At 52.6% G+C, this 14228-nt stretch overlaps 2 protein-coding genes across 2 annotated transcripts; one reads left to right on the top strand and one right to left on the bottom strand.

Moving 5' to 3' along the window:
• Positions 1–375: 375 nt before the first annotated feature.
• On the top strand, positions 376–12459 carry LOC137807091 (uncharacterized). The gene is made up of 3 exons (XM_068607546.1): positions 376–640; positions 1086–2176; positions 12415–12459. The coding sequence occupies exons 1-3, from the start codon at positions 376–378 to the stop codon at positions 12457–12459; spliced, it is 1401 nt and encodes a 466-aa protein (XP_068463647.1).
• Positions 12460–12570: 111 nt separating this feature from the next.
• On the bottom strand, positions 12571–13875 carry LOC137807098 (uncharacterized). The gene has a single exon (XM_068607557.1). It carries the CDS (start codon positions 13873–13875, stop codon positions 12571–12573), a length of 1305 nt encoding a protein of 434 aa, XP_068463658.1.
• Positions 13876–14228: the final 353 nt, after the last annotated feature.

Here is a 14228-nt window from a genome sequence, read left to right on the forward strand (position 1 = left end):
TGTCCATATTACTGCATTTCTTTGGATATCGTTTGTATGCTTTTTCGTTCCTCTCGTTCCCCTTTGCTCTCGTGTGGGTAGGGCTCTCCTAGGATTCTTCCATTTTTTCCCCTTTTCTTCTCCCAACCCCTTTTCTCTGAACCCTTTCTTTCTCTTTTGATCTTCAGCTTTGGCATCGATGGCGAAAACTAAGACCGCCGCACCTCCCCCGCTCCCTAAGTCTTATTATAAGGGCGAATACGACTGGGCCCCCGACGATCTTCTCGACGAATGCTCCCTCCTAAACTCTGTTGAGGACGTGGAGGCTCACAGGGGGGACCCTGCGCTTTATAATTTCAACGCCTTTCACAAAAATCACGACTCCCAAGTCCTGGTATGCCGGGTGCGACCTGGGATGCCCGTTTGTGTGGACTCCAGAGAGACTGGGGGAAGCCCCTTCTTCTTCCTTTATCAAATGGTACTCAAGAGAGTGGGCCTGCGTCTGCCCCTTACTTCCTTCGAGAAAGAACTGCTTACAGAGATAAACACCGCCCCAGCCCAGCTCCACCCCAACAGCTGGGCTTTCGTGAGGGGGTTTCAGATTCTCTGCGGATATCTAGGCGTCCCCTCTTCCGTAGACATTTTTCTTCACTTTTTCGAGGTAAAGAAACAGGGGAAGAGCCTATGGATGAGCTTTTCTGGCATCGCCGGGCGCATCATCCTTACGCTCTTCCAGAATTCGTTCAAAGGATGGAAAGGGAAATTCTTCAAAGTACGTGCGACCAAGCGCGATCCTACCATCCTAGAGGGCTTTCCCCTATACTGGACGGATAAGCCCATAACCATGAAGGCCCTGGCTTTGGATGAGCTTACCCCCTCCGACCGGGACGTGTGCAAAGCCTTGGCGGGACTGGGGGTAGTCTTCGATACCGCCAAACTCATCGCGAACGAATTCAACGCCCATGGGCTTTCTACCTACTTTGGTATCTGCCCTTAATTGTTTATAATGCATTAGCTGTTGCGGTTATCTGCGTGTGTCTGGCCATAGAATTTCCCTTCTGCTTTATCTGAACTAACCTTTACTCTACTATTTTTCGCTGCTGTAGGTTCAGTGATGACTTCCTCGAGACGGCTTGCTCTTGCCAAATTGTTGAATAAGGCAAAATCTACTAAAGAGGGTGGGGACGCCGTCGCCTCTGACGTGCCCACCGTCGCTTCCCTGCCGATTCTTCCACCATCTGCTTCTCCTCCTCCTATTGCCGCGGTTCCATTAGCCATGGCGTCGACCCCGGCCTCAGCATGCCTTAACAAAGGAAAAAGGGTGCTGATAGTAGATTCTGACAGCGAAGACTCGGGTACTGCCCTGGTTTCCCATAAGAGGAGGGCTACGGGCCTTCCTGCCTCACCCGTCGCGCCCCCCGGTGGTGGGAACTCTCTCAGGGACGATCCTCCTAGTGCTACATCGTCGCCACCTCCACCAGCCTTCGAGGAACGAGAGGAAAGGATAGACTTGGTTCCCCCGCCTTCGCCATTTCCGCATCGTGACGCAGCTAAGGCCTCGGGCTCCGCCCCTCCCGTATCAGTCCCTGGCTCGACTTCTCGCAAACCCCGGATTCCTCGCCTCATTCATAGGGAGTTGACGCAGGGCTTCACCGAAGGAATGTCGCCGACTGATCCTCAGAAGGGGGGAGGCATGCCTTATTATATGGGGGCATTCCTGGCGGTGGCAATCAAGTGGCGCACTCAGGCTCGAAATGCCATCAAAGGGAGGGAGGCCCTCCGCAAGCTGAGACAAGAGGTGGGGGCGTTGAAGGAGGAGAAACAAAACTGGGGACTCAAGGAGGGAGCTTCCCAATCTCTGCTAAAACTGGCCCAGGAGGGCAGGGAGGGAGCTGAGGCGTACGCGCGAGAACTGGAACAGGCGCATGCCGCTCAACTAGCCCAGCTCACCTCCTACCAAATCCAGAACATTGGCCTCCAGGAGGCGGCTCTTACATCCGAAGTGCAGCGAAGAAAACTCGAAGAGTTGGATGCTGCTTTGAGGCAGAAGCTAGGTGAGAGAGAGGACGCCTTGGCTGCGAAGGTTGAAGCTTTGAGCCTTCTCCAAGCCGAAGCTAACAAGCTCCGCGTGGAGAAGGAATTTCTGGAGAAGCAACTGACATCCAAGGACTCTACGATTACGGAACTAGAGGGAGAGGTCCAAGAACTGACTGGGGAGATGGCGGGGGCGTTTGAAGAGGGCTTCCAAGAGGCTCTGACCCATGCGTCCTGCGAGAACCCTGGCATCAATATTTCGAACTGCGACCCCACACACCATGTCGTCGACGGGAAGGTTGTGCCCATGGACTTGGATGACTGAACCGCTGTCTCTCACCCGCCACCTTTACCTTCAAGCTTAATTCCTTTATACTTTACCTTTGCTTTTGACTTTCTCTGTTAAACTTGTAATTCTTTGAACCATCTGTATTCTTGTTACAAATCTGGGTGTTCGTACGATTGCTTTTGTGCCTTCACGATATAGAATCCTGACTGTGCGCTCTTACTCTCATTCTTTGCCTTCGGCGCTTCGGTTATTTTATTTGTGTTTTTCCCGTTTCTTTCACTTCGTCGGACGGCCTTGTATGCCCGGGAAAGGTCACGTGCCAACCCTCACGCCCATGGAGAGGCTTACCTAGTGACATCGTATCGTCCACGGGGTGTCTCTCACACCGAAACGGTTCTTTCCTTGATCCTTAGCACCCGACGCCCACGCCTAAGGAGACGCCTGCTACAGCAACGCCGTATCGTCCCCGGGTGTCTAAAACGTCGAGTGCTCTGGGGGGGGTCGTTCCCTCTATGGTCTTTCCTTCCCATAGGTATCGGGGAACACCCTGCCAGCGATTCGCTAGTGTTTGGCGGTCTTATCTCCCTCCACAGTATTTCCTACATGTGGGTATCGGGGAGGTGACGCCAGCAACTAACTCTGCCCCTTCAATTTCGTCTCCCTCCACAGTCTTTCCTACCTGTGGGTATCGGGGAGGCGACCCTGCTGATATTTGGGTTGGCGACGCCCGCGACGTCTCATGCTGGCGTCGCCCTTCACGTCCTTCCGGGCGACGCCTCGGGCGTTATCTTTACTTTGACATTGACTTTGGTCCTTGCCTTGGTCGACGCTTGATGACAGCGAAGAGCTCAAGGTTTTGTCCGTGCCATCCACGTGGCGTTTCTTGTATGGCTGATGGGACGTTCAGTCATTCGACTTGATCCACGTGGCGCTTCTTGAATGGCTGATGGGACATTCAGTCATTCCACTGAGTCCTGACTCCAGCTGTGCCCCTGACCCATTTTCGACGGCGCATCGTACCACTGGATATTCTATTGATACGACGTTCTCTGAGTTTAACCAGCGGTGCCAGGGTCATCCCTTCATCTTCTGCCACGTGGCTCGATCGTGCGGTGCATCCATTCGCGTTGTTTAATGCCCTAACTGCAATACTTGCTTCGTTTGGCGCTCTAACCGCTTTATTTAACTCTTCAAACTCTGGAACCATTCTCATCATTTCTGCACTCTTCGTAACCTACTTACACTCTCTTTTCTTGCACCCTTTCTTCTTGCACCCTTTCTTCTTGCACCCTTTCTTCTTGTACCCTTTCTCTTTTCACGAAGGGTTGTTCCAGCATTTGCTCCCCTCGCTCGACTCTTGTATTTCCAGCGGTCCAGGCGCCCTCAACAATCCCTGATCTTGTTAAAGAATGTCTTCTCATGCTGCTTCCCCCAGGGTCAATCCCAAGGACTTGTACCCTTGGGCTTCGAACAAACTTCTTGACGAATGTTCATGCTTACTCGCTACCAAGCCATAAGGGAACATAAAGGGGATTCATGTTCCTATGATCACCGGGCCTTCGCGAGGAGGCATGACGACGACATCGCTGTGCTCCTTTGCACTCTAGGGGAGCCAGTATGTGGAGACGAACGGGCCAACGAAGGGGTCCCCTTCTTTTACCTTTACCAGGTGGTTTTCAAGACCTTCGGAGTGCGCCTACCCTTCTCCTGGTTCGAGAAGGAACTGCTGACGGAGATCAATGTCGCTCCGACCCAGTTATACCCCAACAGCTGGGCCTTTGTCAAAGCCTTCGATATCCTCTTTGGGTTTCTGGGTTGTGCGCCCTCGGTTGACCTCTTTCTTCACTTCTTTGAGGTGAAGAGGCAAAGACACAACCTCTGGGTAACTCTCAGTAACGTTCCCGGTAGAGTTCTCCTCACGCCCTTCCAGAACTCGTTCACCGGGGGGAAAGGCCGGTTCTTCAAGATTTGCTGCACTGACCTTGTTCCTGACGCTCTGGATGGGTTTCCGCTGTACTGGTGAGAGAGGCAAGGGCCCTCAAAACCAAACCCTTCAAGAAGCTGGCTCCAAGTGATCAAATAGCTTGCCGGATTCTTGCTGAGGCGGGAGGTTTTGACTCTGCCACTTTGATCAGCTTGGAGTTCAACGCTGGGACTCTCGAAAAGTACATATGTAAGAGTCGCTGCCCTAGAAACTCCGGCCTTTGTTGTTTTCTAACCATGTCTGTCTTGCTTCATGGTGTTTCTGACACATTTATCTCCCTTGGTGCAAGCTCGAAAATAAACCAAGAAAGGAGGACACGGCTTACTCGAGCTCTGCGGGCTAGGAATGGGGTTTCGCCTTCCTCCAGTGCTGACTCCGATGGCCACTGAAAAATGGCTTGTTCGTGTTTTTGCATGATCTGTAGTGTTTGCTCCATTTGTGCTACGCTCATTGTATCAAACATTGCTTGTAACAACAACTTTTCTATATCATACTTGATTTTTTGCAAACGCCGCTCTACTTTGCATATGTTTCGCATACCGCGCGCTTTTCTTTCATCCTGTCCTTCCAACGGCGCATGCCTTCATCTGGGCGACGCCTTCACCGGGGCGACGCCTTCATCTGGGCGACGCCCTCACCTGGGTGACGCCTTTTCTCTTGGCGACGCCTTGACCTAGGCGACGCCCGTCTTTTTTGGCGACACATCACATTACTTCAAACGGAGAAAGATAAAGGATGAAAACCAAGGCACTTCTTTTTCTCAAACTGGTTTTACCTTTTACTTGGGTGACCTCATTAAAACACCCCCGAGGGGGAAATGAGCGTCCCCTTCAACTAAATTGTTACATAACTGCTTACATAAGTCAACTGAAATAAAATTTTAAGCTGGCTGCATTCCAACTGCGCGGAATAGGACCTCCATCCAAAGTCTCTAGGTTGTACGAACCGTTGCCCTTAGCCTTAGTAACTCTGAAGGGTCCGGTCCACTTGGGAGACAGCTTATTCTCCAACTCGTATGGGTGAGCTTTCCTCATCACCAGGTCGCCGACCTGAAACTGTCGCGGCTTTACCTTAGAGCTATATTGCCGCTCTACTCTTCTCTTCATCGCTTCAGCTTTTATTCTTGCTTCTTCCATGGCCTCGTCTAGCAGATCCAGGTTTACCCGCCTCTCTTCATTGGATTCCTCCACCACAAAGTTTTGAAAACGTGGTGAGCTTTCATGTATTTCTACTGGAATCATCGCGTCCGACCCGTACACCAAACTAAAAGGCGTCTCCATAGTAGAGGATTGGGACGTGGTGTGGTATGCCCATACGATCCTTGGTACCTCTTCCGCCCACGCCCCTTTGGCTTTCTCTAACCTCCTCTTTAACCCCCTCAGCAAAACTCTGTTTGCCGACTCCACTTGTCCGTTGGTCTGGGATGTTCAACCGATGCGAACACTTGTTTGATTCCTACATCAGCGCACAGATTTCTCAACTGCTGACTGGCAAACTGGGTCCCGTTATCAGATATCAAGCGCCTAGGTACGCCAAAGCGGCACACGATGTTCTTCCACACAAAATGCTGTACCTTGTGCGCAGTGATCTGTGCTACGGGCTCTGCCTCTATATTCGATGGCGACGACCAAATACTTCATCTGCCTGATTGCCAGTGGGAACGGGCCCAGGATGTCAATTCCCCATGTATGGGAAGGCCACGGGCTGTATATGGACCGCAATTCTTCTGGAGGCGCCTTATGCCAGTCGGCGTGCTTTTGGCATTGTCTGCACCGCTGGGCGTGTCGTGCGCAGTCTTCTTTCACTGTTGGCCAGAAGAATCCTGCGCGTATTACTTTGGAGGCTAGGGACCTTCCCCCTACGTGGCTCCCGCAGATGCCTTCGTGTAGCTCTGCCATTATCCTGGTGCACTCGTCGCCACTTACGCATGTTAGGATAGGGTGAGTGAAACCGTGCCCGAACAACACCCCATCCACCAGGGTGTACCTTGCGGCGTTCCTTTTGACCTTTTTACCCTTTTCAGGCTCTACTAGGAGAGCCCTATCCGCCAGGTATCGCTTGTAGGGCGTCATCCAGGTGTCTCCCTGGGTCAAAACGCATACCTGCATCTGCTCTTCTTCGGGCGCATCCGCGTACGTGCTGATGCGGGGTGCCCTCTGCGTATCCTGGGTCAAAGAGTAATGACTCCTCGGCCTTCCCCTTGTTGTATAAATCTGGAGGACGTCCACCCTGTTGTCTTCCACGAATCTACGCGGAGCTTTGAGAGTCTCTTGGATCACTGTCCTCTGTCTACCCCCCTTTGCCTGAGCTGGCCAGCTTTGCAAGCAGGTCAGCTCTGGCATTCTGCTCCCTGGGGACATGTATCAGCTCAAGAGTGTTGAACGCTCCTTTCAACAATTGGACGTATTTCAGATATGCCGCCATCTGTGGGTCCTTCTCCTGGAACTCACCCGACACATGCCCCGTTATCAGCTGGGAGTCGCTTTTCACCAGGAGGTTCTGCGCGCCCATCTCCTTGGTCAGGAGCATTCCTGCTATCAGGGCTTCATATTCTGCCTGATTGTTACTTGCCTTGAAGGCGAAGCGCAGGGCCTGCTCAATCAGCACGCCGTTGGGTCCCTCCAAGACTATTCCCGCACCACTCCCTTGCTGGTTGGAAGAGCCATCAACCGAGAGCAACCACTGCGAGCCCACCTCCACCTCTTGCTCCCCTCCGGGTGACAGCTCCGCTATAAAATCTGCGTATACCTGCCCTTTGATGGACCCTCTAGGCTCATACTGGATGTCGAATTCTGACAGTTCCACCGCCCAGCGTACCATTCTCCCAGCCACATCAGGCTTCTGCAGCACCTTCTGTATAGGGAGGTTCGTCATCACTACCACCGTGAAGCTGTGGAAGTAATGACGGAGCCTCCTGGCTGAAAATACCACCGCCAGCGCTGCCTTCTCTAACGCCTGGTATCTGGTTTCTGCGCCTTGTAAGGCCTTGCTTACAAAATAAATGGGTATTTGAATCTGGTCCTGTTCCTGGACCAGCACTGAGCTGATAGCTCGTTCCGTTACTGTAAAGTATAACCGGAGGGGCACGCCTATTACTGGTTTGCAGAGGACCGGTGGCGTCGCCAGGTACTCCTTTAGCTTAATGAAAGCCGCTTCGCACTCATCAGTCCACGCAAAGCGACTGTTTCTCTTGAGGCACTGGAAATATGGATGCCCCTTCTCTCCCCCGGCGGAAACAAACCTTGAGAGCGCCGCCATCCGTCCTGTCAGCTGTTGCACCTCCTTTACCGACGCTGGGCTTCACATGGCGATAATCGCCGCGCATTTGTCGGGGTTCGCCTCTATCCCCCTCTCCGTGAGCATGAAACCGAAGAACTTACCGGCCTCTACCCCGAAAACACATTCCTCCCGAGCATGGGCGCCAGGACCTTGTCCATTAGCCTCTGGTACGTGGCGCCCGCGTTTTTCAGCCCGAAAGGCATCACCTTATAGCAGTAACTGCAAGTCTCAGTCATGAATGCAGTTTTGTTCTCGTCTCTGGGGTGCATCTTGATCTGATTGTACCCTGAGAAGGCGTCCAGGAAACTCAGCACCTTGCTGCCGGACGCACTGTCTACCAAGGCGTCGATGCTGGGCAGCGGGTACGAGTCCTTTGGGCACGCCTTATTCAGGTTCGTGAAGTCCACGCACATCCTCCATTTTCCATTCGCCTTTTTCACCAAGATGACATTGGCAAGCCACTCAGGGTATTGAATCTCCCTGATATGGCCAGCGTTCAACAGCTTCTACGTTTCGTCCTTCACCACCTGCTGTTTCTCTTCGTTGAACTTTCTCCTTCTCTGGCACACGGGGCGGACCGTGGCATCCATGCTGAGGTGGTGACATAGGAAATCAGGGTCGATACCGGGCATATCCGAGGCGGACCATGCGAAGGCATCCAGGTGGCGCGAAATCACTTCTGCCACCCCTTCCTGCTCAACCGGACTCAGCAAACTCCATAACTTGAATGTCTTGCCACCAATCTCCCTTTCCACGGCGTTGGTGGCTGGCTGTTCTCTGCTCTCATCCTCAACGGGCGCCGCCTCTTGCACGGGCGCCACGTCGCTAGGACCTTCCTCCATGGGTGCATCTGCTTCGGACGCCGCCCTCGCCGGTATGGCCTCAATAGGCGTCGACCCCGCGGGTGTCGCCTCAATCATCGTCGTGTCCGCGCATGGCGGACGTTCATATACCATGAAAACGCTTCTCTTCGTTTTCAGGCTATTCTCATAGCATTTTCTTGCCTCCTCCTGGTCTGACCTGATGACTATCACCTTACCACTGAGGGCTGGCAGCTTCATCTTCATGTGGCGTGTGGAGGACACCGCGTTCAAACGGTTTAACGCCGGCCTGCCCAGCAAAATATTGTAGGCGGAGTTGGCGTTCACGACCAGGTACCGGATGCTTTCGGTACGGGAGGCCTCTCCGTCCGTGAACGTAGTCCTCAACTCCAGGTACCCCCGGACTTCCACCTGGTTGTCCCCAAACCCATATAGGCACCCCATGTAGGGACTAAACAGATCAGGGGACAACCGTAACTTATTAAAGGTCGACAGAAACATGATGTCTGCCGAACTTCCTTGGTCGACAAGCACTCTGTGCACCCTCCTCCCGGCTGTGACGACTGAGATGACAACGGGGTCGTTGTCGTGGGGTACCACATCCCGGAGGTCTCTTCTTGTGAACACGAGATCCGACTCCCACGGCTCCCCCGAGAGTCTCTCTTCGACTGAATTGACCCCCCTCGCGTATTTCTTCCGCTGGGAGGCGGTGGGTCCTCCGCTGGAAAAACCTCCAGCAATGGTGTGGACCTCGCCAAGCACAGGCATCTCGTGTCCTGGTTCTTCCGCCTGCGGCGGCGACAAGGTGGTAGTCGTCGTGGGCTCCGCGACATAATCCTTCAAAAACCCAGTCCTCACCAGCTCATCTAGCTGGTAGCCCAGCGACAGGCAATTATCAATGTGGTGCCCGAAAGCCTCGTGGAATTCGCACCAAGAGTCTTTGCGAGGCCCTAACACCTTGTCAGTCTTCGCCAGTCGCCTCAGCCTCTCAGCTATGTTAGGCACGACGATCAAATCCTTCAGCTCCACCACGAAGTTATACCTTGCTGGTCTCGCTCGTTCTCTGGCCGGGCGATCGCCCCCCGCCGGACCCCGGGGCTGGGGCTTTCTGGCCTCATAGGGGCGTCTCGCATCGGGCTTCTTTCTTCCCGTCGTGTTCTCATTGACTCGGGCGGGCTGAGTTCGTGCCGGTCCTCTCGGGCGTGAGGGTACGACGCTGGTGCGTTTCACGCACACCTCCCCTTCAAAAGCAATATGTTCTACTGCCCGAGACCGGGGCATACGCCCTTCACGAATGCGTACACGATCATTGGCTCCTCTGTCGTGCCAACCTTCACAACCTGGGCCCCGAAGCGATTAATGTACTCCTTCAGGGTCTCCCCCTGATACTGCTTCACGTCGAACAAATCGTAGGAGACCGGCGGCGGGGCTTTGTTTGCCAAGTATTGCTCCCTGAACAATCGCGACAATTGGCGGAAAGATGTGATATGGCCGTCCGGGAGGCTGATGAACCAGTCCATAGCCATCCCAGTCAGGGTGCTCATAAAGAGCTTGCACTTGGCAGCGTCAGAACCGCCTACCAGGACCATCTGTGTGTGAAATGCAGCAAGGTGCGTCTCTGGGTCCTCCATCCCGGTGAAGATCACCTTGGGCCCCGCAAATGTGTTCGGGATCGCTGCATCTAGAATCTCCTGCGAGAAGGGAGTAGAAAATTCCCTTGGTGGGGAATGGTTCTCCATCTCGTCATGTCCATGTTGCGCCCGATTATTTCTCAGGCCCTGGCGCAACTCTTCATTCACACGGTGGAGCTCGTCATTCCTCTCATGCGAGGCGTCGAGATCCACCTGCATACGTTCCTGTTCCAGCTTCGACTCAGCCATATCCTGCTGCAACCCCCTCATTATCTCCAGGACCTGTTGCATGGATAGTTCTGCTGGGGCTGCGCGTGCTGTACCTCGTCTGGTGGGGGCCATTGTCACTTCAGCCTCCTTCAACGTTACTGTAACTTGGTAGATTTTCTCGAACTTGTGATGGGACTGATGTTTTATATCGGCCCCACGGTGGGCGCCAAATGTTCCGTCCGGTTGACCGGGACGTCTTCGTGCGCGACCTCAACCGTCAGCTAGGGACTCCTTCCCACTGGATACCTGTGGATTCCTGCAAAGAAGGACAAAAGGGCGCCCCAGCGGCTGTTTGCACTCCGACGCTCAAGTAAGCCAGCAAGAAACACCAAAAACTGTGCACCTCCGTATCGAAGCACCGCGTATGGCACTTTGAAGGTGGTAAAAAGAACTGTGTGTTGTGTGTATGTTTTCTCCCTCAGGCAAAGATCTTTTTCCCAGTCCCTTGTACGTAACCTCAAGGCACGAGCAAGCAACTAGAGAGTTCTCTGGTAAATTTGCCAAAAGTTCGAACCCCGTTCCCAACATTCTCCGCGCTATTTAAACTACCCAAGCATTTAAAGCGCCTTAAAGCGCTTTTAATTACAAGCGTAACGCACTCATTAAAGCGTTTAATTAGAAAACGTAACGCATTTAAGACGTTGAAACGCTTGGAGCCAGTATAGGACCTGAATGCTCGAAACGGAAACTGTATTGAATGACTTTAATTACCTGGCACCTGACTAAAGGATGTTTCTATTCTGACCTAGCTGTCGTACACGTGGAGGGCCTCACGACGCCATGACCCCATCTGGGGGCGTTTCTGCCCATTTGGGGACGTCTCTACGTGTGAGTCCTCCTACCTGGGAGTGCTACTGCGCTAGGGGTGACTTTTTGGGTGTCAACTCATGCCCCCAATCATCTAGTCACTCGCTTTGAGAGCGTATCTGCCTTCCTCTTGTACCCTGCACCCGGCTACCCTGGGCGTGACCTTCCTCTTGAGTCGTATCTGTCCCAAAGGCGTCTCTGGGGCGGTAGGGGTACTTCACGAGTCAGGCTGCCCTACACTGGTGTTGTTACTATGGCCTTGAAGCCACCTTTCTCTCCTCTTTATTACTGTTCCCTGGTTATCCAGGGTTTGGGGCCTTCCTACGGCGTCGCCCCCTCCATGGTCTTTCCTACCCATGGGTATCTGGGAGCCGCACCGTGATTGCCTTGGCTTAATGATATTTGATCTTGGCGACGCCATGGTTGGGCGACGCCTTCACCTAGGCGACGCCTTGCCTTGGCGACGCTTCCTCTTGGCGACGCCTTGCCTTGGCGACGCTTCCTCTTGGCGATGCTGGCACTTGGCGTCTCTCCACCTAGGCGACGCCCTGCGTTGATTTTGACCTTGACTTAGTCAACGCCCGGATACGGGACGGTACACCTACTTTCACTACCTGTGCCCCAAAGCGGCTTATGTATTCTTTTAGGGTTTCGCCTTGGAACTGCTTGACGTCGAAAAGATCGTACGAGACTGGGGCGGGAGTTCTGTTGGCCAGGTACTGTTCTCTAAACAGTTGTGAAAGTTGGGCGAAGGACGTTAACTAAGTCCTTAGAGGGAAACATAAGAAACCTCTTTTGTAAAAGCATCTTTAGGTCTTTAGTTTAGGAAACTTAGGGGGGTGTGCGTTTAGTAGAGAGGTGTAGACGTAATACGGAGGTGCCAAACTAAGAGAGGAAGTCACATCTTCCTCATTAGTATTAGTGAAACTCTACTCAATTTGAGAGAGAATTTGTGAGAGCTTGCTTCTCCTTCACCTTGTCTTATCTTGAGTGTGTTTGGTTCCCTCAAGTGGCGGCATTAGCTCAGTCATCTTGGAGTCTTCATCCTCTAAGTGGCGTGAACAACAAACCAAAGCATCCATCTCCATAAGTTCTTCTTTCTTTCATCTCCATTATCATACAAAGCATAAACATGTTTTAGCTTCTTTGTTTGGTTCATCTTCCTTCTCTTGCACTTATGTTCGGCTGTTTGTATTTGTTTCTGTTTTGATTCAGTTCTGAAGTTCCAATTCATATTTTTTTCGGTTCTTATGCTTTCTTAAGAGTTTGAATCGGTGCAATTGCATTTTTACACCATTTGTTTGGTTCAATTGACAATAGGTGGCTCCTCCATATGAGTTTGGTGTTTGGTGCAAGTCTTGGTGAGTTCTTGAAACGTAGAACCTTGATCCAGTTCTATTATACGTCCCTAAGCTATCTCCAACTCAAGTTAAGTCCATAGAATGTCAAAGAATCATCTCTTCTTTGCTATTGGATTCATATCACATCTGCTAAGCTTCCTTGATCGACCAGCACCCGATGGACCGTCCTTCCCGCCGTAACAAGCGAGATTACAATAGGGTCATTGTCATGAGGCACGACATCCCTAAGGTCTTCTTTGGTGAACGTGATGTCCACGTCGGGTGAGTGATCCTCAAAAACCTCCACTGACATCACAGACTTTGCATACTTATTTCGCTGCGATGCAGTGCACCCACCACCTAAGAATCCACCAACTATGGTGTGGATCTCTCCGTGAATGGGCACTTCGTGCTGCTGTCCCTCACATCCCGCCGATTGTGAGCCTGATGATTGGCCCGCTTGCTTCTCCAGCAAGTAATCCTTCAAGAACCCACATTTGACCAACTCGGAGAGTTGGTATCTTAAAGCCAAATACGAGTTGATAGAGTGGCCAAAGCTCTTGTGGAACTCGCACCACGCGTCTGGGCTTGGTCCCAACACCGTATTTGTTGTCTTCTCAGGCACTTTGAGCCTGGCAGCAATGTTCGGGATGGCGATCAGGTCAGCAAACCCCATCACGAACTCATACCTTGGCGGGCGATTGGGCTCTCTGGGTCGCCCTAGCCCCTTCCCCTTACTCTTCTTTAAATCATAAGGATGATGCATCCTTTGACCCTTCGTCCCTGCCGCGGCCTCCATCACCCTCTGCGGCTGGATCCTCGTCTGAGCGTGTGGCTTAGCTGGGGCCACATTTCCTCTTTTCTCGGAGACTTCGTTCTCAACGGCGATGTGAGCCATGGCACGTCGCTGGATTTCAGCGAACGTGGCGGGGTGGCTCCTGATCAGCGATTCACTAAAAGACCCAGGCAATACACCCTTTTTGAAGGCGTGCACAAACATTTCTTCATCTTTACCTGGCAGGCGGACGATCTGAGCTCCGAATCTGTTCGGAAAATCCTTCAGAGACTCCCCCTGATACTGCCTCACATCGAACAGGTCGTAAGACACCAACGGCGGTGCCTTGTTCACTATGTACTGCTCAACAAACATCTTGGAAAACTGGTGGAACGTGGTAATGTGGCTAGTAGGTAAACTGACGAACCAGTCCAGCGTTGTTCCACTGAGAGTGCTCATGAACACCTTGTAGTAGACCGCGTCTGACCCTCCTAAGAGCATCATCTGAGTGTGAAACTCCGTGAGATGAGCCTCAGGGTCCTCCACCCCGGTGAAAGATGCTTTCACCGCTACCGTATTTGCAGGGACCACCGTGTCCATGATCTCCTGAGAAAATGGCACGGGAAAGCTACGCGGTGGGGATGGGGGTGCAGATCTGTCCCCCATCGCACGCTCCTCTCGTCCCTGAAGAGCTTTACGCAGCTCTTCGTTGATCCTGTTGAGCTTTTCATTCCTAGCCTATGAGGCCACTAGTGCCTCGTGCATTCTCTCTTCCTCAGAACGCGATGCAGCTACGTTCTCCTGCAACGTCCTCATCATCTCCATCACCTGCGTCATAAACACAGCGTCTTCTTCGGTTGACGGCGCGACTGGACTGGACCGCGTTGTCCTCATCCTTTCTCGGCAAACTCAGCAACCCATAGAAACTCCAAACAAACGGTGAAAACTCCAAAAACACCAAAGCTTCAACAAACTCGAACTGTGGTTGGGAATCACCTTTTATACGGCCCCACGGTGGG

Source organism: Phaseolus vulgaris, chromosome 11 (assembly GCF_000499845.2).
Source record: "Phaseolus vulgaris cultivar G19833 chromosome 11, P. vulgaris v2.0, whole genome shotgun sequence".
NCBI lineage: Eukaryota > Viridiplantae > Streptophyta > Magnoliopsida > Fabales > Fabaceae > Phaseolus > Phaseolus vulgaris.

Coding starts and splice junctions, on each gene's coding strand:
- LOC137807091 (XM_068607546.1), top strand. CDS start 376: ATGCCGGGTGCGACCTGGGATGCCCGTTTGTGTGGACTCCAGAGAGAC. Junction 641..1,085: donor TTTTTCTTCACTTTTTCGAG/GTAAAGAAACAG, acceptor TCGCTGCTGTAG/GTTCAGTGATGACTTCCTCG. Junction 2,177..12,414: donor TTACGGAACTAGAGGGAGAG/GTCCAAGAACTG, acceptor AATTGACAATAG/GTGGCTCCTCCATATGAGTT.
- LOC137807098 (XM_068607557.1), bottom strand. CDS start 13,875: ATGGGGGACAGATCTGCACCCCCATCCCCACCGCGTAGCTTTCCCGTG.